Genomic DNA, 26845 nt, shown 5'->3' with positions numbered 1-26845 from the left:
ATTTAGGAACTCAAAAAGGTTTTTGTGCCAACCTGTGTCTTTGTTGAGCGTAAAATACGGAGAGGCCCCTCCAGGTACTGTTTTGTATACAATTCTCCCATTCTCGCCTAAATCTGGGTCATAAGCAGTCACTCTGACAACAGATGTCCCGGGCGCACTCTGTGTACTTAGACTGACAGCATAGCTGACTGGGTAGAAAGCTGGTCTGTTATCATTAACGTCGACCAGATCCACCTTCACGTAGGCTACTGAGCTCAGTCCACCCTGCGGAGAAACAAAAAGATCTTTTGTCATACCTTCACATAAATACAGTTAAGAGAAAAAACACACCTGAAATTGGGATTTCAGCCATGTTATTGGCACAAGTAAGAAAAACAGCAGTAAACCCTGTTAAATTTTCAAAGTGAGGAGTAGACTCTAAACTATAGTCCCAGCAGGTTTGTGCAGGACGGGGATTGATTGTTTCCCTCGGACAAGTGAAATATTTCATGACCTGCTGAGGGTGAGAAAGCTCACCACAACCAAACAGTCTGTTTCATAGGCTTTTCAGAAAATATAGTGTAGATTTTTCACATGGACCAGGTGGCAAAAGAAAAAGGCAGCAGTCCAGCTTATTAAAATGTTACTGCCTGACAGTTGAGGCATTTCTACATGTGATTGCTTTAACACAGCACCCGTAATTTTCTTTCATTATACATTCTGTATTTTTAAAAAATATTATTTGGCTTTAAGTGAACAGGATATACTAACATTTGAGAAGACTTGCCGTTGAGAGCCATGGGAGCTTTTATTTAATACTTGGCTACTCAATCAAAGTTTTACTGAACAGTTGGCCATACCTTTGGTCTCCTGTCTGCATGAAAAGCATGACTGCTGCGTTTATAGGGTTACTCTGTGGCTCAGTGGATTCATATTAAGCATGATTTCAAAATACAGACACTCACCCCATCCGCTGCAGTAACAGTAAAGTCGAAGCTGGCTGGCCCTTGATCTCTGTCTAGTGCAGCACTAGTGCAAATCTGGCCAGTCTCCTTCCCAATGGTGAACTGAAAGGGAATAGCGCTGTTAATGCCAGAGCCAAGGGTGTAGGTGATGGAGCCAAAGGAGCCGCTGTCAGCATCTACGGCAGTCACCTAAAGAAAAGAAAACACTGGTTAGAATACCATTGTTAAGCATTCCAACGTTGAAATTAAAATTAATTGGTCTGGGAGTAAAATATCTAACTGGTTGTTCCCATACTCATTAATAACCACTTTAAAACCACAACAGATGAAAACAAAATCCTGTTAAAGGGTTGAAAGAGTGAATGCAATCCATCCCAGGTGATTTTTGAAAGCATCTTTGGAACTTATCTTACTTGTTTATCTGGGCCAGAGCATGAGCTAAACAGGCCCTTTGGCAAAAAGGGGAGTGAAGGAGGGCAGTGAGAAGGAGGATTACTTCTGCAGACTCTGGGATGACTGCCAACAGGGAAAACTGCTCGCTACAGGAGTGGCGTCAGAATACAAAGGACAGTGACCGGGTCGGCTGGGATACCACACAGTATGCTCCAGTACAGTGCATTGGACTCTAACGTAAGGTCCCACTTGAGGTCTGGTTTTAATAATGGCGCACAACTGCAGAGGACTGGAACCACTGGAGCTATAAAAGCAACTCACAAGCCATCAGCCAGGGAGCCAAGTCAGTTACTACAGGATCTCCCAAGACAAGGCAAACAGAACAATCAGATCGGGCCCCTAGGTACCAGAAGTATAATCGTTTACAAGCGTTGGCTCTGCATCACAGTTTATGAGAAATTACAGTAAGATTGAACCTCACAAGTTGATTAGAGGTTTTCTTGCATCTTTTTTGAATGGATCATTTTAGGAAAACACTAATTGGAGGAAAATAGAGGCTTGATTCATGCTCCGGTGTGTCAACACTCGGCAGTGGGGAGCCTCCTCTGTTTAAGACAGAGTAGTCATCAGGACCATTGCCAAGAAAAATAAGGCAAGGCATGTTTATCATCAAATGCCAAGGTTTTTAAAAGGATGGTATTGGTATGAGTGTGAGTAGATGGAAATCATTCATTCGAGGTGACGAAGGTTTGGCTGCAGTCATTCAGGCTCCAGCTCTTTCCTGAGCAGATGGCAGATGGGGGACTCAGCACAGAGCATGCCCTACACTCTTGACTGCAACTCCTGACAGAGGGTGAGTGGTGTGTAGGAGTGAGGGAGCTGTAAAGCTGGCAGGAATAAAAGCCAAAGAGAAGAATAATAAACCATGCAGGAAGGGGAAACCAAGAGCAACACAGGGAATCTAGTCCATCTTTTAATGTGTGGAGGCAGCAGCTTATTGAAATGTTTTATCATTTTGAAGGGGGATAAGGTGCTCATAACAACCCCACAGCTTTTTTTTTTTTTTGAATAGTAACGGGATGGCTGTCAGCTGGTGGGAGAACTCAGTATTGTTTTTAGCAATATCTTCAGCATTGCATTTGGTTTTGTCCAGGGTGGGAGGATGCAAAACATATCCATATGCTGAAATTATTGAATTTACCAAAAAACAAACAAACCACTTAATATGGAAATATAATTTGTTAAACATCCCGTATCTCATCAGAACTTTCATTGCCCTTTCATCACGCCACAATACCAGTGCATGATTCAGCATATGACCGAGTAATACTACTACTACTCTTTTAATTTTATTTATTCACCTGCCCTTGTGGAAATGCATGTCCAATATTTTCTCCTGCACACTCAACATTGTGAATGCAGCACACTGTCTGACCTGATCTCAGCATCAGAAAATTCTCAAACAGATATTTAATCAATATTTTTTATCCGAATCTTTTGTGCAGTTTGACTGTGTCTCGGACCCTTGGAACTCAAAAGATTCATCACTGCTGGCACAAGATTAACTGGCAGAGATCAGGGAAGATGGAACATTCAGATTTAAAATTAAAGACATAGTTTTGGACAAGGTTGGACATCACTGAAGAAGGAATAACCAACTGTTTCAGTAAATCTAATGCCTGTACAATTTTTAATAACACCTGTGTGAAGTGAGCTAACACCAATAACAAGTGCAGGGAGACACTGAAGGCTGTGGACCAGGAGCTATATATCTGCCTCTCATCGTCCTTGCCAGAATAGAATGGTCATGTACATCATCCCAGCTTAAGACTTCCTACTGATAGTGTGTCAAATTTACACGTCTCTCTCATTATTCTCTTTAGAAATTATTAATTACTTTCCTTTTCAGCCACCATCCATGAAAACACCCACATACAGACCATAGAAAGTCAGAGAAGCCTACATTTATATCTATAATATGAAACACTGAAAAATGAAAGAAAAAGTTTTTAAAAAAAATTGTGATGGGGTGGGAGTTGGAGCGCTTCACTCTCTAAATCAATAATGACATACAGTAAAACTTACTGGCATGTTCACACTGAACACCAAATCACAACAAATTCCCAAAGTTTAAAAAGTGTGAACTTCAGAGAAGAACAGTGGTACAATGTGTGCTATAAAGATACCGGGTTATAAAAAAAAAATGAGAAGAGACAAAAAATAGAATGACATGTCTGCTATGAAAAAATATTTGTGATAAAGAAAGTAATTTAAGATGTGCCAGTTCCGTGTGAAGTGAAGTTTTGTTCATTCTGCATGAGAGGAGAAAAAACAATTTTTTATTGTGTCCACCTCAAAACTGATGCACAGGGTCGTGTTTATGATTTCCTACATACTTTTTACTATCACCACTGCAACGCATCTATTATGCAAACCATCTATTTCCACAAGACTTGAAGTTCAAAAGCAGAAGTGATCTTAGATCATATGCAGCAGCCAGCAGTATTCTTCTTACACCCTGTCTGTGTGAGTGAGGCACGATGGGAGCTGTCTTATCAGCAGGGGAAAGGCAACGTTTGGCCGACTCCTTAGTAAAACAAGCTGGTGGAATCCAAAGATAACTGAGGGCACTGTGTGGTTCTCCCATCAGATTCCCGAAGCCTTCCAGATGAAACTTTATGAGTGATGTATTTACATGTTTATATATAATGTGTTTGGATGTAATAATGATCCTGAGGTTATTTGAATGCTCAGCAGAGCTTTCACTAATTAATTTGTGACTAGAAGAGCCAAACTGGAATGGGACAAGTCTGTGATTTTGACACTAACAATTTTTTAAAGTTGAATTTTCTATTTTGCAATTGCAGTCCTCAGAAGTATAGGAGTGACTACTATAATCATGGTCACTCCTAGGCAACATGTAAAATATATCAAAATGACGTCATTTGCTAAATCTAAAGCTCCTCTATCCATCCTCATCTTCTAACCATGCAAGAAAACTGGAGTAAGTTATTTGGCTAAATAGTAACTAGTAAATGAATGGTATGCAGTTGAAACCACATAAGATATCAGGGAATGAAAGACATTTTTAAATGCCCAGTCTAAAAAAAATCTGTCTGATTTAAACCTCAAATAAACCAGTCAATCTGCACCATAACTCTGCTAATTGTAATAGCCAATAAATAAAGGGTTTGAGTAAATATTGCCAACTAGGAAATGATCACAAGCATCAATCAAGTTCTGCATGAAAATGGCCTTTTAGTTTTCCTTATACGCTACAAGCAAAGAAGTGAATATGCAAAAACTGAGAACAAAGTCGCTGATCATCAATGTGTTAGGATTCCTGTGGAGTTAAACAATAAGATGTCACTTTTGTAGTGCCATTACACCACAATTTTCTTCTAATGCATACAAAGCACACAAAGGAAGGAGAAAATAAACACAGATGAGAAACAGTGGCTTCTGTGACTCTTCTCCAATTTAAACTCTAAAACTTAGTGGCATGAAGAAATGCTCAGAAATACTGAACATTTCCTTGACTTTCAAGAGCAGTTTTGAGTAAATTCCTGGGATATCCTTACACGTAGCTACATGCAGAAACATTTATGTCTTTTTGTCCATATGTGCTGGGGCAACGCCAGCTTGGAATGGGCAAGGGACATTCTATGAGATGGTAGTAATGCAACACAAAGATGGGAGAAGAAAATGAGCCAGATGTAAGTCCAGGAGGCCAATAGATGTCTCTTATTATTGTTAGTTATCAATAACATACTATGAACATTTTTGTCCATAGTTCTTTTGACGCTTTTCAAAGTGATATTCAACATGTTTGTGACAAAAGTAATATGATTTGTCATATATTTGAACACAATGAAACACATATTTAATAAATTAAAATGAGCTGTGTGAAAGTGCCTTTTTCAACCTCTTGATTGCTTGTCCTTGCAAAGATACTGCTTCTATTCCTGAAATGTTCTTACATCTTGAGGTGGGAAATAGTCAGAACAGATTTCCTTTGATAATGATCCTTGCTCCCATTCAAACATGACCTCAAATCTCTAATTGTTGAGAAATGTAAGGACAGACTGGATGTAAGATGGAAGCTTAATTCATTTAAGCACAAATTTATGACTGACTCTGCATGTAGTTGAGTTAAGTGCTATTACTTTACACGCCATGTGTGACTCACTGACCAGCTGGTCTTGTAACTGAGATGGTATTTAGGAGGAGCTTAATCTACAGAGATCATTGCAAGTCTAGAACAAGAACAAGTTTCCATATGAAGGCATAAAAAAAATATATACATATATGAAATTTATCCTGAACTGTGAATGCTTATGAAGGTGAAGGAAATATTCTATCCAATATACATTTTTTTAGTGGGTAGCACTGTTGCCTTTTGGCAAAACCGTTGGCTTTTCTGAGTGGACTTTTCTGAGTGGACTTTCTATGTTCCTCCATGTGTGGGTCCTGTCCGGGTTCTCCGGCTTCCTCCCACCTCCGAAAACAGGCAATTTTAGGTGCATTGGTCCTTACAAATTTTCCATGGGTATGCATGTGTGTGTGTTTGTGTAGTTGCCTGTCTTCCGTGTGGCCCTACAATGAGCCAGCATCGCATCTGGGGTGTACCCCGCCTCCACCCATAGTCAACTGGAATAGGCTTTAGCAGTTTGCAAATTGTCAAACAAACAGAGGGGGAATATTTCATTTTTTTTAATCATGAAAAAACAAAGCCATCAACAGGCCTAAAATCTTAGATTAATGGCAGGATTAAGCGATCTGCAAAACTTAACACTAAAACTGTCCACTGTGGAGACACTTGATTTTGTTGCATTCATCAGTAAGGATAGGCAGGGGTAGAGATGTAAAAACCAGAGGGTTGAACCCCCCAGCAAACCAAACCCTAGGCTTCAGCATCACCTGCAACCTGTACTTCAGATAAGTGGCTGAAGATTTTCAAGAAGATAAATGAATGAAAGATGTCTTTGTTTGGCTAAAACTTCTTGGATACTATATGTAATGTCCATGAGACCAGATACTTACAGCTTCACAAAGTCTAGATCTGTCTTTTCCCCAAAGTGGAAAATGTATTTCATAATAATAATAATATCATTTTCCACTTTAAGTATCACAGACACGATCATTTAAGCCCAACTTAGCAGGACCCCTGCAAGAGCGATCAGATGTAGAATATGACAGATTAATGAGAATGATAAGGAGATCATGACAAGACAGTAGAAGCAAAGAAGAAAGAGTAGGCTCAAAGAAATCCAACAAGAAGTTTAGTTGCACAAAGTTGCTTTGAGCTTTTACAGCTGGTGTCGAGCCATGCACGCTACTCTCCCTCTATTGTCCTGGCATCACTTCTGAAGAAAGCAGGAATGAGGAGTTCCTCTAGTACTCTGTCCATGTTCACAAAATGAGCAGACAAGCAGGTGACATGTCAACCACCCTGAGGACCCACATAGAGACCACACATCCAACAAAGAAGTAGGAAACAAGCCAACATCCTGCTAATGACATAAGAAAAGCCAACTTTGGCAAACAGGGAGAATTGTCTGGATTCTGGCAAACCATGTGTGAAACATTTTTGTGCATAGACAAAAAGATTAAATCTTAACTGGCTTAAGATTTTTCTGTTTTAAGACATTGTGACTAAAAATTGTGACTTCGATTTCTGCAAGCCCGTGAGCTTTGATGTGTTGCTGTTTTGAATTAGCTTTATTTTATTATTAAAATCTCAAAAGGCATAATGAAGGAGGTTTACCAAAGACGCATAGTTCTTTTCTTCAGCTTGTCAACATATTTATATAGAACAGGTCTCAGTAAGAAATCCAGGGCAGACAGAGTGATGTCCCACAGGGACTATTTCTTGGCTGACAGATTATGCTACACTGGGTGTGAGATTAGAATGACTGATTGAGATAAGTTTTTTTTTTTTCACAAGAGGGAGTGTTATCTAAAACATTCTGTGTTTTTCAGCATATTTTTATACTATTTTGATATTTTTCATATTTCATTACTGCAGCTGCTATTTCAAATATGCATAATGTCTGTGTGAAAGACTTTGCAAATTGACATACTACTCTGCTATGATTACTACAGAAACATAAACATGAGTTAAAATGAATGATTTGTGGACCAGCGACAACAACGTGATTAAAACTATCGTGTAGATTGTGATACATGTCTGCAAACTGAAATATTTGGTTGACAGTGATGCTGCATGAAGAATCAGGAGGTGATGATGAACATCAGATTTTACTGCCTGAGAACCTTTATAATAACAGTAATCTTAAAACAAATGTCAAAACTTTCCAAGAGCACAAAAGTTTGACCACAAAAAAGCACAAAACAAAATGTCACAGCAGTCGTATGAACAGTTTCAGAGTGATGAACACAAAACAGGCAAACACCTCTGCCGATCCAAATAAGGATGAACACAACACGAGGACATTTCAGTGGCCTCGCAGTGTGTTGGCATGTAACACCACCACTTCAGTGAAATTCCTTTTGGTTGGAAGGAAATATGTTTGAGCCATTTCATTTGCTGTGAAAAACCTTCAGCAATTCTAGCTTGACTGTTTGAACATTTTACATCAGCTCTCAATTGTCCCTTGTATATTTCTGTAGTATCAGTTTCAGGAACATTACACTAGCACTGACATGCAGAAGTAGAATTATTCTCATAATTGTGAATGACAACTGTATCAGACTTGTCAAGTGAAACACAAGTGAACCATCTCAAACACACTAATATCTCCAAAAACACATTTGCGTACCAGCTCCAATCCAATCATTTCACAAACTTTCATTTCAGGAAATAACAGCTTGGGAAAATTTGGTAGCAATAAAACAACAATTTCCATTCCATATTGTCCCATTAGATTCCACTACTGTATTATAGTTTCTTGGAAGGTGATGGCCTCCTCTGTTTTAGTCCATAAGAGAAAAGGCTTTCTAACAAGAGGAGATACAGGTTTGATTTCTAAATTAACAATGATTCCATGAGGCTTTTCATCTTTCTCGGAGTAATGCATTGACAAATGTGGAGGACCTGGGTTAAAGGCAGCAGGTTAGAATGGTATAAGGTTTACTTATACGGCACAAGAACAGAAGGTACTTAAAATAGCCGACAAGGATAAAAGGACACTTGGTTCCGGAGTACGGACATGGGATAGGATAAGGTTTCTGTCTCTTTCCTTTCCTCTGACACTTCACTCACCATAACCACTACATTGTTGGAAAAAAGTTAGTGAAAACATTGTTACAGAGCTTCTGCATAAAGCCAGAAGGCCAATGTGCCGATGACTTATGATTTGCATATGTAATTCAACGATGCAATTTATGCAAGTATTTTTATAACTAAATATTTGACCATTCCAAAAATCATGACATTGCCAAAAAATTATCTATATTTAATTCTTGTCCGCTATATTCAATCAGTTCAGAGATTGTAGATTATAGCAATCATTACATCTGGGAAACAACTTGACAGAGTAGTACTTTATTTTGTTGATAATAATTGAACACTATCTCAGAGAGCCGAGGTTTTTCTGCATGATTGCTGGTTCGTCCTTACATTATTGTTTGCATATGAATTTTTTCTCTGAAATAACACGCACGTCTGTTGGTTAAAATGGTTAGAATTATATCCATTATGTGGTATTAGTGTTTTGTATAGATGGAAATTGTAAAACTACTTATCGTTTATCCGCCTTAAATCATTCAGTTCCCCATCAGTTGGTCTAGTAGAACTTTACATTATTAAAAAATGTTTTAAAAAAAGTTCAAATTAAATTTGTGACAAGCTTCTGTAGTTGGATGTTAGGTGCCGTGCATTTTTTAAACTTTCATTAGTGTTCCCTCTAAAAATGACACATCTGTCTTTCATCTGGACCTTACATCTGGAAGTGATTAAGTGCCAAAAGATTTAAAGAGAAAAGGGTTCCAGAAAAGGCAAAATGAGCTGTGAGCAGAGATATTTTGCAGGTAAGAGAAGCAGGTAGAGGTAATAGAGCCGACTGGAGTAGATGCTGATCTGAAGAGCAGACGTTAAATTGTATTTTTCAGATTTTGAATTATCTGTGCAGGCTAATCAAATGGTAAGTATTGCACTAAAATTCTGGTAACAAAAATACCGTATATAGATGTCTGCATCTGCTCTATAATAAGATTGTGTGTATCATGCTGCTGTGTCTGCAAGAAGGCCCTGGGACGTAAGAAAGGAAAGCAATTTCAACACCTTGAACAGAACTTTAAGGTATTTGTGTGTCCTAATCATGCAACAATATTAATTTCAAAATCAATTTTGTACACCAGGGTGGAAAGGCTGTCTGAGTATATGGGGGTGTGTGGGTGTCCATGAAAAGACCTGCATTCTAGACAAGCTGCTAACCTTGATGTAGACTGGGGAGTTTATAACATGCAGCACATAATATCAGTGGTAACTTTCAGTAAAGGATTAACTAAAACTACAAAACAATGATTAAACTGAAACTGTGCAGGTTTGTATGTGTGGTCTAAATCTTTGGTAACCTTTCTTGTGTGTACTGACCAATAAATGACCAATGAAAAAAACAAAATAAAGATGAAACTAGCTGTTTTTTGTACTCAAGAATAATTACCGTTCAAATATAATGGAGTAGCTTCCTGTTGAATGAATACAAACTTTTTGGATTTGGATAAACAAACTTTTATACATATCTCTGCAAACTTCTGACCACGGAATTAATGCAAAATGTATTTATGTACATGGGGACCTGTAAGAAAACTCACAACCTGTTTTTTCTTTTCTTTTTTTATTCATGAGTTTTTCCCCTTGTAGGAGCCAAATGATATAGGAACCGATGTTGGCTATTTGATGTTAATTATTGGTTGAGTTAACTGAGAAATTGAATGGAAATACAACAGAATAATCAAGCATAAAGTAGCCCCCAGGGGTAAAATTCATTCAGCAGAGGTAGAGATATAAATTACATTACAGTATTTTATTCTGTTTATGGCCTGTTTTTTTCCTGTGGTAGTTTCTGGTAAGTCTTAGGGAATATTAGTTTTGTATTTAGAGTACTATGACATTTAAAATGACCTCAAATTGGGACTATAGATTGACATCTAATAAACAACAACTTACAAACCATTGAGCTTATGAATAGCTTCTCGGAACCAATTGTGTTAGGGACTATCTATATTGATTCCCAGATGAATGTTGATCATTACATACAGCTGAGGGACAAAGAACCTTCAATAAACTTCAATGAACTCAAATCACAAAAGTTAACAGTAGGCCCATCCACGGTCCAGTGTGGTTGGTAAACTGATGCTAGAAGTTTGCTGAGTTAATTCACTTTCATAAGACACCATCCAGGGGAGGTAAAGTTGCATCTGATAGCCATGGAGCCAAGCCTGTCAGGCTGACGCTTGGCTCTGTTTCAGCTTCTCATCCCTTTCACAACCATCCAATAGATGTGCTGCGTTCTTGTCAGCTGAGGCAGGCTAGACGATGAATCCCAGGGTCTGGGGAGGAGGGAGGGGAGCTAATATGAACCATGCACAGCATGTGGGGGTGCAGGAATATTGATGTGGGCTTGGCTAGTGCTCCAGCTGCCTGCAGTGGGTGGGAGAATGCCCACTGAGCGTGGCATGCACATACACAGTGCAGATGTGGTTGCAGCATGGACCCTGGTTCCCAGAGATCCCCAAACATGTTTGATGGGACCATTCAAAGGGCCACTCTTCTCTCTCTGAGCCATATCTGCACTAAACACCTTGCATTCCTATGATCAGGCTGTCTTTCAGCAAATTTGTGATTACAAAGTAGCGACAAATAACAGCATTTATCAATAAGGAACGTGAAGAAGGAAAGCTATTTCAACACCTTGAAAAGAACTTTAGAGTTAAACTTCTATAAATCCCCTGGGAGAGAGTAAACTTAATTTTTGACATGATTCCATATTCTCCTGTGGAGACTTTCAAAGCAAATTCTGTGAAACTACATGAAAATGTTATCAGAGGGTAACGCAAACCAGCATATTAAAATAGTATACAGTAATTACTAATGATGAGTAACACACAGGAGACATCAGATTAAATTATCTTGTCTGAATTGACAATTTGGCTGATCATGAAGCAGATCTCTTTTTTTGCTTCAATATTCTTTCAATTTTCTTTTAAGTTATGTCAAGTTGCACAAAAAACTCTCCCCTAGACAAAGAATCACATACAGATGATGACTCTGTAATGCGTAACAACACTTATACATGTCTGTGTAATGCTCACTTTGTTTGCAATACAGTTTTGTCCTACAGGTACCACTGAGGTCAACATTTAATTTGCAAGTCTGGGGTTAACTGGTACAGTTTCCCATTGCAGCAGGGGGAGCCAGATATGTAGTGTGGTAAGTCTTCCAAAGCTCTGCAGCTTAACTTGATCCAGAACAATGCAGACTCTTAGCTGCGTCCACTTTCATAAAGACCTTGCATGTTTGTTAGTTGACATTATCACGGAAAATTAAGTTACTGTACTTAGATTGAAGGACTTGTTTATTGACAGTCATACTGACAGAGGAAGTTAATAAAACGTGAAAAAATGAATAATTGTGTTTAAACAGTAAGTCTACAGCTAGGTGCACTGTGTTTAGTTGCTTACGTCCAGGAAGATCACCTGAACAAAACTCTTCCACACCAAGTTGTTCTATATTTGCAATAAGTCTAACCACGTGTTTCTTAATGTTTTTTTGTGTATTTTTAATTTGATTTGTGCAGTAAAGATTACATTTTAGATTAAACAAGTTTTACATACAGTAGTTTCAGTGATAATATTGTACTAAGGGTAGTTGATGCTTGAAAGACCTTGACTGAGCTCTGACCTGTGTGATGTGAAACTGAAATACATCACCAGGACGGTGCTTCCATGTTGTTTAAATGCATTATATCGCGTTTTCACCCCATGACCGAGTGTTGTCACCCAGCTGTAATGGCCCTCTGTTATGATGATGATAGACCTTCCTGTCACGACGTGACTTTGATACTTTGAACTTTTATTTTTATCATACTACTCTGCACCATCAGCATTTCATTTATATTCCCTTTACAAGAGGATCAGTCAACCTGTGTCCGGAGAATCAGACCACGTTCTTGTCTTTTCAGTGAAATGAGGAATATTTATTTACATAGATAAAGGCTTTTGTTTTTAAAGAATTCAGTATTCAGGCATTATACTGACAGCCTAGCTTAGGTTATTCATCAATTTATGTAACTGCCCCATTCGAAAGGCCAGTTTAAGTTTGACATCTCCACAGACAATAACAAATGTAGACCAAACGCAAGTAAGAGCACCGGTACTTACTGTACATCTGAACACTGATCTTCAATCGATCCACTGTGGAGTTCATAAGGAGACTTCATTTCAGAACTTGGATTATTAACCATAATTATAAAATTCCAATGGAACATCCATTGCAGTAGCAACGTAGAGCATCATGCACATGCTGTAAGTTTATTCAGCATGGTTTGTCCAATTGGTCAAAATAGAGAGATTTCAACACACAGAGTGACTGATGGACACTGGGCTAATACTGCTAGACCTAATATCTTAATGCTTGGTCAAACTTCACCTGAGCTTTCTTTAAAAGTAACTGTTAACATGCTTCTAGCAAGCTCAATTACATTATAATATTTCCAAAAAAAACCTGACATTGCCGCTCCTGCACCTACATTCTTCACAAATAGGGGAAAATTCTACTTTAACATAAAATGGTATCTGGTATGGTGGAAAAGCACGAGTTCTGTCATTCTTAATGCCCAATACGGGTATCGGTGCATCCCCAACCAAAGCTTGGACAAAACAGGGCATAAATTCAGCACAAAGTCTGCAGGACACATTTCAGCAGGCATCTGTCCCACATCTGTCTCACAGATCAGACATGATGAATATTAATAAATACAGCTGTCTCCATCCATCAGAAACAATTGTGCTTCTTTTGCAGTCAACATGTCTAGCCAACAGCACCTTTTTTGTTTCAGCGTCTCTGAGTTTTGTGTCATGGCTGGGCTTCATTAAGACAATTATTCTAAGTCTACCAATTAGAAAAAGATGGTGGTTTCAACCTGTCTCCAACAGCTACAGCTTAACTATGTTAGTTTTGAGTAATGCAATCAGTCCTGAGGAAGGATAACTGAATCACTTGCATGCTGAGGAAGACAAGAAAGGGATGGTGGTAAGTTAGGACATCAGGGTCATGAAGGTCTACTGGAGCCGTACACATAAACAAACTCTGTCAGTGACTGATAAACAATGCAAACAAATGAAGTCTGCCCAGGCGGGGTTCACAACATTTCTCCCATAAAGTGTGAGCTATGAGCCCAGTCCTAAAGGAAGTCATCCCTGGTTCGGCTGAGGTTGGACACACAAATCCAAGATGCTCTGGCATTGAAAGTGGACTGGAGAGCTGAATGTGTGTTTGGATCTCTTTCTTTTGTTTCATAACTGCAAGCCAACAGCGATTCCTCCAGCGCAGACAAAGAATACCATGCAGACAGATGATTGCATGCAGACACTAATGGAGAATGCATTATAACATTCAAAACACTTTCCTAAAGAGAACAAACAACAGTTTCTGTTCACGTAAATCCTTGGCACCATGATTGGGAGATGCAGAGCTCTAACATCCCAACAACTTTGAGATGTTTTTCAAAGCTGCTGGAAAATATGAAAATTAAATTCTCTATTTTCACTAAGTTACCTCCAAAACTGAAACACTGTCCATTACCTTAACACCTCTTTCTTCGTTCACATGCTAGTGTTATATTTGTATGTTTACGATTTGAGATGTTTACTCCGATTCATGAGTTGCTTTTTTTCATGCAGTCCTTTGAGCCTCCACAGCAATCGGGGGTTTCATTTCCTTGCTAGAATATTTATTTAGTTCTCAGCAAAATATTTAGGTGATAGGGTAATTATATTTTATCTTGTATACATGTCCAGTCCCCTCCTTCATGTGATTAATTTCAAACAATCCCTTCTGAGTATACATAAGGTAGTCAGTGAGCACTTCAGTTGATTCTCAGACCAAAAGCGACTTCCACAGTAAACATGTCCTCTGCAAGATTATACTCACGCAAGCTCTTAAAAGGAACACACACAAATCTGAATTAAACATATTTAATCTATTTGAAAGTCAAAAACCTGTTTGGGTTAAACAAAAGATGAGCTTTGGTCATGATTTCCCCTGATGATCGCCACGGTATACTCATACACCTCAGATTTACCTCACACATTACCTGACAGCACTTATCCTCAAACCTCTGTCTGTTCAGTGATTACATTTCCAGATTTTTTCTGCATAACCAGACATACATGGATGGAGGTTGTTATCATCAAGTGCCTGAATGTGCGCCTCAGTATTAATTGCTTGGCCAGCTGAGCTACAGACTGCTTACTTGTTGCATCTGGTAGAAGTGATGACATTCTAGTAACCTCCCAACTCTGCTAAAATGAGAATATCAGAAGCTTAGAGTTAGGGAAACATTGAAGGTAAGTCCACCCCCATCGCAGAATCACTTTATTGAAACCACTGGAATAATTCTTGTGGAAAATCTTTGTTTAGCCAAATACTTTCTGTGGTGGGAAAGGTCATGAAATCACAAAATTAATATCAACATTTCCTCACAGTTATCTGCAAATATTGTTGTTCTTATTGGATTTCTGTGAACTGTGAACATTTACTATGATTTAAGATATGAATGTTTAATAAAGCATGAGTCACCTTACCCAAAAACAGAAAATTGGACTCATTCCTAGAGTAAAACTTAACGTAATATCCTACTACTCAGCAACAATAACATGCAGCAAGAGCAGGTACAGTGGAGTCGTGTGGGAGGTGAAGCTAGATATTTTAAGGAAGACAGAGTGTGATATCAGCATGAGAGAATACAGATGAAGGTCTGCAGAGGTAGCACCTACCACATTTGGTTCAACTTACTCTGGCACACTGTTAAGACTTTATCTAATTTTTGTTGAAACTAGTTTTTGAAGAATGTCCTTCAGTGAGAAATGAAAAATAACAACTCGAGGAAAACAAAACAACAGTAAAAACATATACTACAACAGACATTCTGCTCCCAAACACCTTAAGACTTGATGTATTCACTTTAAGGCACTGAATTACCAAATAATATTACAAAACATGTCTCCAGGAGAAGTCAACCAAGTTTTGTTAAAAATGTTTCTTACAAAACAGTTTGTTAGTTATACCCCTGAAACCCTCACGTCCCACTCATAGAATGTGCTACAATTCAACTTTCAGAATAAAAAGTAACTGAAGAGCAAAGGCATCATTACAGGAGGATGTTATGAAAAGCAGTTTCATGAAAAACTAGAACCAAGGCAGTCACAAACTGCAACATCAAGTGACACCTCTGAATTAAAAGTTTTACCCTGGCCTATTAGGCATAGGTCAAAGCTACTGCTCTGACCTACTTTCATAGATCATAGCACTAGCTTTGATCTATGGTCTTACATTGGCTTTCTCCCTCGTCTTTCTATCTTATCTGGTTCCTGAGTGTACAAAAGTTGAAATTTGACCTTGACCTACTTTTATCAAAATCAAGGTCATCATCTCATTTTCATCCCCTTTGCCACCTGAGTAATGTGCTTTTTGTTTCATCTTTCTATCTGCAACGGTTGCAAAGACATTTGGTGGACATACTAACGGACAAACGAACGGACAAACACACGAACACTGACAATTACAATACATCACTGTTTTGAAGCGGTATGTAACTAGTATCTGAAATCTGCTCTGTAAACTAAAAAAGTTGGCCAGATGGACAGATCCCATTCCTATATCCTCCTCCTCACTCGTGTGACATGAAAAATGAGTAGTAAGCATGTTTCAGGAATTTTATGTTTCTTTGCCAATTCATGACAGCATTTCACGTACAATTCCTCTGTTGGGGCAACAGCCCCCGCATCCAAAATGTGGATGTCTTATGGACAAGATATGGACCAAATATATGCATTTTTCAAAAACAATGCCACCGTAATTGTCATTACTCAACCTGAACCTACCACCAGTGGCGAGGATGCTACTAGTTCCTTCACTGCTAAAGGGTGTGAACCAAGCCCTGCGCACCCACCGACAAGAGGAAGATAGGCTTTGAACCATCTTGACTGTCAGAGAAGGAATACTCCTCCTGTGCCATGGCTGTAAAGCTTGGTGTGAAAATAAGTAAAAAGTTACAAACTACAACCAAGGTAGTAAGAGACTGCAACATCCTACAACACCCCTGAATTCAAAATTTTACCCTGACCTACTTTCATAGATCAAAGGAGTAGGTTCGATCTACGGTCTCATTCACACTGGCCTTCTTCCTCATCTTTCCATCTTTATCCGGTTCCTGACTGTACAAAAGTTTAAATTTGACCTTGTCGTAGGTTTCTCAAGGTCAAGGTCATCATCTCAATTTTATCCCCTTCTCCGCCCGAGTGATGTGCTTTTTGTTTCATCTTTCTATCTGCAACGGTTGAGAAGATGCAGTATTTTGGTGGACTAACAAACGAACACACTAACACTGACAACAACAATACATCACCGCTTTGGAGCGGGACAAAATAATTATGTCATACAGTTTAAGTCAAAGCAATGGTCAAACCCTGCAGTCAGGATGATGGAGAGATTTTATTGAATCTAATAAATGTACAATACCCTTTATTTATAGGCTATTCACTTTAATAGCCTATTCATCCTATTCACTGGTGTCCCCTTACCCCACCAATAAACCTAGGGAAAACACTAATTCAATGACAGACTATAGCCTCTGTGATACTAAGATTACCAGTTTACCAGTTTACTACAATTACCAGTGAAGCAATAATAATAATAAAATTACAATGTGCTTAACACCTTCAGCAGAAAAGATATATGGTATTAACGGTTTTTTGTCCCATTTCTCTTTTCTCTTGATATTTGACTAATTGGATAAAACTAAAAAAAAATAAAATTCTGTTTGTTCAGAAATTGCTGTTCACCTTCTGCTTTTGATTTTGTCTCCATCATTTTCAACAGAATTTCATTTGACACCGAAAAATAGGATTGGAAAAATTTAAGACGTTGGAACTGACAATATTTCTAGTCTCAAGTGTGGGAGCAACCAATCTATGCAAACAAAATGCTAGATCATGTTTGTATTTGTTTTGGTAATCAACCAACAAAAAGGTACAAGGCATGCCAAATCTAATCCCACCAAGAAGAGCATTCTGGCTAATGTGAGGCTCTAACTCAAAACCCAGTCAAACATCCGCCTGACCTCTGTGACCTTTGGCCTGACAACCATCTATTCTGCTTTTCATCTGGTCAGCAGCCACCCGCCACTTGTGTCATGGAGGGATACAAGATCCACATCAGTGACAAACAAGTGAATTGTGGCATACAAATAAAGAAGAGCAATATAAATAACAGATAAATTGGCACCTAACTTCTCCCTGAAGTCTTTGGTGGTTTTTCCATTATCCAAGCAAATGTTGTTCTGACTTTGTAATTAAAGGCTGCTCTAATGCTTTGGGGTATAATACTATGGGGCATCTGAGACCAGCAAATGGTCTTCAAATAAGCCACAAGTAGTAACCCACTTATTAACAGGAAAGTGAGGCTAAAAAACAGCATTTCATCTCATGCTTCAATCTTTTACATTACAATTTTGCAGCATTCACACTCTGTCATTTAAATGTTGGGATTGATGCCTCATTGGCTATGTTGTAACCCCATTTCCTGCCATCATCTGTGCTTCATTTTGTCTCAGTTTGTGGCTACTTATTCCATGAGTGATGAAAATATGAGTCACAAACTGCACTGAGCTAAAATGAACTCTGGAGCACAGCAGAGAAGCATCGTTATAATTGAAAATATCCATCATGCACATTGGAGAAGTGAACTGGTTATCATCAGTCAAAACCTTATCTGCAGGCCCATTCATAGCAAACCTTTGCTTTGGTGCTATGGTTAATATCAAATCCCTGCTTGAGTGAGAACAGATAATTGGTTGCCAGCACAGCTTCATCATTATCAATTTGATGTGAACACCATACCCTGGACAAATACTCATCATCACACATACTGTACCATCAACTGAAAACCAAATGATTTCTGCTTGCTGATGTCAGTATTTCTCTTACTCCTTGATCCATGGAGGTATACCACATGTTTCTGCAACTTGAGGCAATACTGATCCGGTCAAATTCCTGAGTCATTCCTGAGTTTCTCAGATATAACTAACTGCTCCTGTTATGCAACTGAGTGTGTTACATTTTACATGCAGATTGAATGACAGTGTTAGTGCGAAAATCAGTTCAAATGATATTAAGCATTAAATGAGAAGAATGCAAATTCAGGAGGACCAACATAGATTAAGTAAAAATATGTATAAAATATATATTTAAGATCATGGTGGCGCAGTGGGTAGCACCGTAGTCTCACAGCAAGAAGGTTCTGGGTTTGAGTTCTTTCTGTGCAGAGTTTGTATGTTCTCCCAATGTCTGCGTGGGTTCTCTCCAGGTTCTCCGGTTTCCTCTCACCTCCAATAACATGCACTTCAGGTGGATTGTTTGGTTCAAATCGTCATGTGCGTGAGTGGTTGTTTGTCTTTTGTGTGGGTCTGCGATGCACTGGCCACGTGTCCAGAGCATCTCCCTGCCTAATGCCTGTCAGTCGGCTGGGCCAGGCCCCAGCAACCCTTTTCATTCTATATGCGTTACATATCTTTATTCAAAACAAGTACATGTGCTTTTGAACAACCCTTGAATTCAATACATTCATTTTCTACTGCTTCTTCCACTTTGCAGGTCACAGGGGTTGCTGGAGTATATCCCAGCGGACTTACGGACACTCCAGATGCGGTGCATTATGGAGCCCTTGAATTTAAATAAGAAAAAATACATTCATTCTTTATCACACATAAATGTGTTCCCTTTAAAGAATAAACCAGTTATGCACCAGCTAGAAGTTTTACTCTGTTGTTGAGAAATTCATTACTCTCGATTAGCAAAATATTATCCAGGACATTAGTCTTTTAAACAGACCAATAGTGGTTAAACAAATTAGCCCATTAAAGTAGTGCTAGAGAAAATGACACAGCACTGAATGGGTTAATGTATTGTATCTTGCTGGGGGACCCTGGGCTCTAACCTCTGTGGATCTGTTGAGCGCTTTGACTCTAGACCCCTGCGACAATAGCAGAAATAAATCACAGTTTTGATTCCCGAGGAAAGATTTATTGTAAGGAGTGGAATGCGTTGCCGTGTGTAAAGACTGCCTGACCTAACAGACAAAACAACAGTCAAAGGTCGCCGTTCCTCTTACTCATGTATTTGTCTGGGGGGAAGAGGAGTATGTCAGGGGTGTCACGGTGCGATCAGACTCCTTCAAACGATGCAGCGAAAACACAGACAGAAGACTAAACATCACTAACTATACGAGGGTTTTCAACAGCAGCAAAAGCTAACTGTAAACAGCATGAGATAAATGTTTACTTTATATCATATAATCATGAAAAATGAAATTATCCTCAAAATTATCCGTGCCATTCTGTTTAATTCTGTTTACTAACTTAGCAGCAGTGATTACAATGTGACCGAAGCACGAGCAGCAAAACAGTCCAGCTGCCTTTGGATGGAGGATTAAGTTGCTGCTCTTTAATGAGGAGTTGCTCCTCGTGGGTGGCTGACGAGCCATACACGAACTAGACATATGACTTTGACTTTTGGCTAAAGAAGCTTCTTTTGTAACTTCTATTTTTACGATTTAAAACACGTTCTACGAATCGTTCTTACCCTTTTTGTCCTACATCGCCCATCTCCTCAGATATATGCTTTTTTTTTTTGATTGGCTAAAGTTTAATCCTGACATGGTATTTATATTATGAGCAGAAATCTGAACTAAGTCTTACGTACCTATTACACACATGAAAAATAGGAAATAATACTTTGTACTTGCACTTTTAAAAGCTTACTCTTGATATAAAACTGTCAGAATATTTGAAGACTGGTGTTAGTGTAGAAACTGAGGTACCCCATCAAGTGATATCAACAAGCACAATGATATTTTAATATAGGTGTGCAGGAGAGGTCATGAATGCAGCAGAGCAGATAAAGAGGAAAGGTCATAGACCACAACAAGATCAAAGAGCCTTATGGGCTGTTTAATGACAGGGGCTTCTAGGTAACTCAAGTCCTTGTACCAGAGGAGGATAAGCTGTCAATAAGACGCATGCACCCATGTGTTACGTCTCTGGAGCCTTTCTGAAATGGGAGAAGAGCCAACAAGGCCACAGCCAGGCCGAGATTAGGGTCACCTGTTCTGTGTGCAGTGGATAAGCTGGTGTGAGCAGCCGAGTGCCTCCAAGGCAGGCGGAGGAGAAAGTGCTGAAAGATTAACTAAATAAACAACTCAAATGAAAATAAACAGCAGACAGAGATTTGGTTTGAGATAAAAGAAAAAAGAGTTTTTTTCTGTTTGTGATAGAAGAAGAGGGTTGTTGAGCAGCTGGTAAAGAGAATATAATTATCTATCTGTTCTCCATGTTTCCAGGATTACTAACTTAAACTGAACAACCAACTTTTCTTGAAGTGCAGGGTTGATTTTGAGGAGCCTAACAGTAGATCAACTGTGAGGAAAAAGCATAAGGTACCACAGTTGTGTTGATTAGATTTTCCTTGTGACAAGACAGTTGTCATGGAAACATTCCTGGCAGCTTTATCTAAGATATCAAAGGTTTAGTAACAATCCCATTGTTGCATTTCCTAGTTTTGATTATCAGTGGGAAATCATCAAATTTGACAGGTGGCGTGGAAAACTTCTGTGTTTCAAACTGTGGAACTTATATATGTATATTGTGCGTATAAAAGGGGAAGGAAATTATGATTTGGACCCTATTATGGTTTAAAAACTGCTGATTTCTACTTTTTATTGGAAGCACTGATTGGAAAACAAGCCACATTAAAGAAAACCAAAATAGCTCAAGATAATACAGAACCATGAGATAATACATAACTATTATGTGACCACATGTTTCTGCTTCAGTCTAAGATTCTTTGCTGAAAACTGAAGTAAATCTTGTAAATGTTCTATGTTGAATCGATCTAGTTCTCAAAGAAGTTAAAAACTGATCTTGAATTGAAAAGGACGTTTTAATTAATTTTAATTGCCAGGCATACTTGATCTCTGTGTAAAAGACTGCATTGTGTTAAGAGGCCAGAGGCAAATTTTAAATGGTGAAAAAAATGGGGAAAAGTAAAGTCTAAGAAAAAGCTTTAATCCTCTAACTCCCTGTTGCCAGTTTCCGCCATGGCTGGAGCCTTCCAGGGATCATTCAGCGACAACGATACAATGTTTTCCTTCCCTTCAACACATTACATCAGCACACTAGAGTCCATTCCCTTCAACTACAAACAGTGTCAACATCTAACAAAAGTGTCATTAACAGTCGCTGCCGAGAGGGGCCCTGGTTTCTTCAGGCAGACAGACAGACAGGAGAACATAGAAAAATAACCCTCAGATAGAAAAGGATACTGCAAAGGGATGCATAAAGATGCTTTGTGTGCATGCATATGTTGCATGTGCTTTGGAACCTCTCAAGTGTGAAATGCTGAATCCATTAATACAACAGGACCACATACAAGGCTTGCAAACATTTAAATAAATGCCTGAATGTGGCCTAATGAGGGATTAGATGTGGCTTTCATTAAGAACCCCAAGGTTATATGTGGTTAATTCAGAAAGGAAAAACCAAACAAAGAAAACATATTGTAGTCTGACAAGCCAATGGGAAATGGGAACAGTGGATTATTTGCTAGTCATGGGATCTCTCAAACATTGCTTGACCAGTCTAACTTAAGCTCATTTGATGGGTTAAAGATTCAGGTGTCACATGATGGATTCTTTGGAGGCAGAAAAAAGGGTTTGTTTGGAATAAAACTATAAGCAGTTCAACTTCTCCTCAGAGGGATTACATTTAATTTCAGAGAGCAGTCTCAGAGCAAGGAACTATGAACAAGCACTGCCGTTTCTCTCAGATACGTGGGTGTCATAGCATATTCACCAAAGATCTGGGCTTGCACAAGGAGCTAGTATGACGAAGCCACTGTGGCTCATTGTAAAAGAATTTAGCATGCCACAAAAAGCCACACTCCGTGTCCAAGACAGTGGTGCAGCGCGCGGACGACTAACACTTGTCGCAAAGGACGTGGGGGGATATCCCCCCCACAGGTGTGGTCTGGGGTGCCTCCCCTGGGAAATCTTTTAGAAAATGGGGTTGTTTTCCTGGATTCTGAGGGTAAAATCTTCTGTTCAGTTTACCTACAAAAATACACTAAAGTCAACAGTTCAAGCTGAACTATCTTTATTTCTATCCTGGGCTTGCACTAGGAGCTAGTATGACTAAGCCAGTGTGGCTCAGTGTAAAAGAATTGAGCAAGACACAAAACGCCACACTCTGTGTCCAAGACAGTGGGGCACGGGCAGACAACCAACGCTCGTTGTGGGGGGGGGGCGTGGGGGGGGGGTCCAGGGGGCCTTCCCCGGGAAATTTTTTCAGAAAATGGGGTTGTTTTCCTGCATTCTGAGGGCAAAATCTTTTGTTCAGTTAATCAACAAAAATACACTTAAGTCAACAGTTCAAGCTGAATTATCTTTATTTCTGTCCTACTTTATACAGGTATGAATGTGAGATTAAACAATTGAAAACTTCCATTCACTATGTGAAGATACATTCATATAAAATATTACTCAATGTTTACTTGTAAGTTTTACTTAGACTAGAAGACATTTTGACTTTGACCACCACCAACACCATTGGTATGCCATACTTTATTTACTTTTATTTTTTTTAATTAAATAACATGATTTTTCATTTCAATTTAAAAAGGCATGAAAAATAGCAAGCGAGGTGAAGACATATTTAAATGCATCGCTGGTTATTCCTGCCGGTCATAGGGAACAAAAGTCTAAGATTACAAACAAGTATTGATAATATCTTTCATTTACCTTCTGATCGGTTTGTGTCCACCTATTATCTGTTCAGCTGCACATATCACTCATGGTTTCTTAGATCACTGTTACCCAGGAGACAATGACAAGGTGCATGAAAGGGTGGACACATGCATTACCAGACCCGACCTCAGCCAAGGAATATGTGTTTACGAGGTGCTGTGGAAATGTGATGAGGTCACACACCGGCTGTGAAAACATGTCAGGTGGCTGTTCTATTGGCCGAAATGAGGATATTAGAGACGAAGAAGGAACTGTGAGGAAATTTTCTAAAGGGAAAGGCAGTGTTAGTGTGTGGTCTGTATTCACTTCCCCTACAGATGTAGTATCAGAGTCGGTACCAGGTGCTTCACAAGGCACTTCAGGACACACCATCGTGACTCAAAAGTGTAGCATTTTTTTCTGTGCAAAGCTGAAGCACAAATCGACAACAGTTATGGTAAAGCCCAGAGTGTTTACGATGAAGTAGCAGGAGACAGAATTATTTCACCCGCTTGTACCTCAGGTATGACTGGAAAGCATTAATCAAAGCTGATTTGAGGTCAGGCTTGTCAAAAGATGCCATACAATAAATATTGTGCTATTTTTTTTAATTATTGTTGATGTTAAAGTCAGTCAGGTGAGTTCAACATAGCACACAGATTATCTCTACCATCTTATAAACAGCTTAGTACAGTCTGTGTTGGCTATATCAGTCACATAGTAGATGCATATGTTTATTCAAGGGTCTTGTAAATCACAGCCCTCAGAGGATTACTTCAGTGTTCACAGATGTTATAGATACAGCAGGTAGCGAGGGTGGAATTTACATGTAACAGCAATATTTAGATTTAATCTATTTTGAATTCAGTGATTGAGGCACATTAGCCCTGGCAATTATTTATCTTCCTGCAACTTTGACATATCAGTGACGAGAAAATGTTTCACATCACTTTTGATCTTTTAAATTCATAGCATGTAGTCTTAAGCTCTGTTCAGATGTGCTTGTTTTTGGAAGAGAAAGCAGGACATAATATAACCACTGCAGAAAATGTCCACGTGAATCAATCCTGTCCAAATCTTCAGAAGTTCAGATGCATTTTGTGCCCTTTGTTATGTTACTGACTTACAAGACTGAATTTAAAATCCACGCTGGATGATTTGATGAGTAAAGATGAGCAGATATGAACGATCAAAAGAAAAAAAACCAAAAGCTTTTTCATCACTCCATGTTTGTCAAATGCATATTTATTTTCCATGTGAATTTATTGTTTAAACATGTAACTTTTACGTGCCATCTTCAAGAAAAGAAATTTGCTCTTGTGTGTGTGTGTATCTCCTACATAAGGGTTAAAGCCTGTCCAAGGTTTACATGTGAAAAACACATAAGGAAGATTTCAGGGTGTGAAAAAAAACAAAAAAACACTGCCTGCAAACTATTGGTATCTTTTGAGTGTTTCAGCTCATTAAAACATTAGTAAGAGAGAAGCATTAGTTTCACACCTGGTCTGATGTGTTTTTAAAGCAAACACTTCTCTATCAATGTGTGTCTGTGACGAACAAACGACTGCAGCTGTTAAATTTAGGAGGGGATACGACTCAGGAGCTAATGGCGGCTACAGGTTGGGATAGCAGCAGTGTCAAGTGTCTGTGAACTATGGAGCTGCATCCCCCAACATTCTGGACCCATTTGTTTCTAATCTGAAATGATTAATGACTGTTCTCTCTCTGACATTTTTATGATGTACATTTAAAACAGTAGATTCCTGCTGGGCTATACACGATCGCTCCACTTCAAGCATGGTGAGGGTTAATAATGACCACCAGGGGAATAAAAGCTCTTCGCTGCTCCCATCTTGATAGCGTTGGACACAGAAGGTAAGGCTCTAAACTTGTTTTCCAGCTCTGAATAAAAACAAAATCTACAGAGTGTGGTTGAGTCATTGTCTGGTCTCAGATACCCGCTAGCTCTTTATAGTATCTTGTGATTAAAAGAGCGCCACATTTTTTAACTATGAACTCATAATCCAAAATATTTAACAAAAACATACCTCAAGGGAATCAAACACACATAATTAGAGGATAATTTGCCAATTACTATTCCAATACTTTCACGCCATATCAGGATTTATGCAAATTGTGATTATGCTACTGCTGAGAATTTGTTGAAAACCACCAAGCATGACTAAGGAGCTACAGAGCTTGTGACCCGCATATAGAGTTTCCCCCAGCAGTCCAGTTTAACTCTGGGGGATTAAGACCTTTCCGATCACACAATCCCACTGGACAAAGACCAAAGGAAAAATTTCTTCGCCAGTTTAATAACAGTGGAAATTAAAGACTATTCTTGATTTTACGCTGCCTTATTTAAATTCAGAAACAGAGGATGAAACAATGGAAACAAGATGTTGGTTTCCCACTCTCATCGTATGCATTTATTTAAGGTAAAAAGTTACTTAGGCTTTGTTTTTGTTCAGCGGTGCCGGGTACATGCTCTGCTGAACACTTCAAATTTCAGATCCCTCATGTACACACATATGTACACACATACAGTACACCAGACACACACACATACACACACACACACACACACACACACACACACACACACACACACACTCACACACACACACACACACACACACACACACACACACACACACACGCACAGGCTACTGCACTTAAAAGAACTAGAAATTCACTTGTATGGGCAAACTGCCCAGGAACCTTGGTCTTAACAGTATGAGGCAAATTTGTCTTCGAGCTGTTGTTCTCCCAAAAGAAAGATCCAACTAAGTAGCCTGGGCCTCAACACCACTCCAAAGTGAAGAATGTGAACAGTGCACAGAATGAATGGAGATCTAATTCATTTATTACTTTCCTCCCTGGCATTGTTTACATTATACAACTCAGTTCGCTGACTGAAAGGCAGCAGAGGATTTGCTACTTTTCTCCATTTCTTCTTAAGGAACAAGTAATGAAATGATACATTCAATTTATAATCGTGAAACACAAACTGAGATGTGACACCACATCCACATTACTGATTATACTAAAGTCGTTATCTTGGAGCATTTTAGTTAGCATTCCAGATGCTGTTAAAAGCACAGATATTGCCAGATCTATGGAAGCCAAAGAGAAATTCGAAACCACGAATGCTTGTGGGGGGAAGAGCAATAACAAAAGGACCATGGTGGTAAAGCGTTGAGAAGAGGGGTAGTTTTCATGCTTTATCAAATTTCAGGAGATTAAAAACATCAAGGAGGGAGTTAAAACATGTGCATATGTATTTAAAGGTCCACTTTCTTTAGTGTCTCATGTCAGAGCTTCACATTGTCAAATGGGATGGTTTAATTTCAATTCAGACTTGCAATATAATCACGCTGACTTCTCTTTATGCTTTGATATATTTGATCTTTCCTCAATATTTTGTGCGTTTTCATGGCGTGGTTATTTCTGACATGATTATTTAAGTTACCACAAAATTCAG

General features: G+C 38.9%; 1 protein-coding gene across 1 annotated transcript in view; it reads right to left on the bottom strand.

Annotated features, from left to right (window-relative positions):
• The window catches only part of LOC137597079 (protocadherin-16-like), an 83280-nt gene that overhangs the window by 17972 nt on the left and 38463 nt on the right, over positions 1-26845 (bottom strand). The window contains exons 3-4 of the mRNA XM_068318011.1: positions 945-1133; positions 33-264 (exon numbers count right to left, since the gene is read on the bottom strand). Coding sequence (XP_068174112.1) covers positions 33-264; positions 945-1133 — 421 coding nt within the window. The remainder of the gene's footprint in view (positions 1-32; positions 265-944; positions 1134-26845) is intronic.

Source organism: Antennarius striatus, chromosome 6, assembly GCF_040054535.1.
Source record: "Antennarius striatus isolate MH-2024 chromosome 6, ASM4005453v1, whole genome shotgun sequence".
In the NCBI taxonomy this organism is placed as follows: domain Eukaryota; kingdom Metazoa; phylum Chordata; class Actinopteri; order Lophiiformes; family Antennariidae; genus Antennarius; species Antennarius striatus.
Note: the sequence above shows the minus strand (reverse complement) of the source record. Positions and strands in the feature narration are given on the sequence as shown.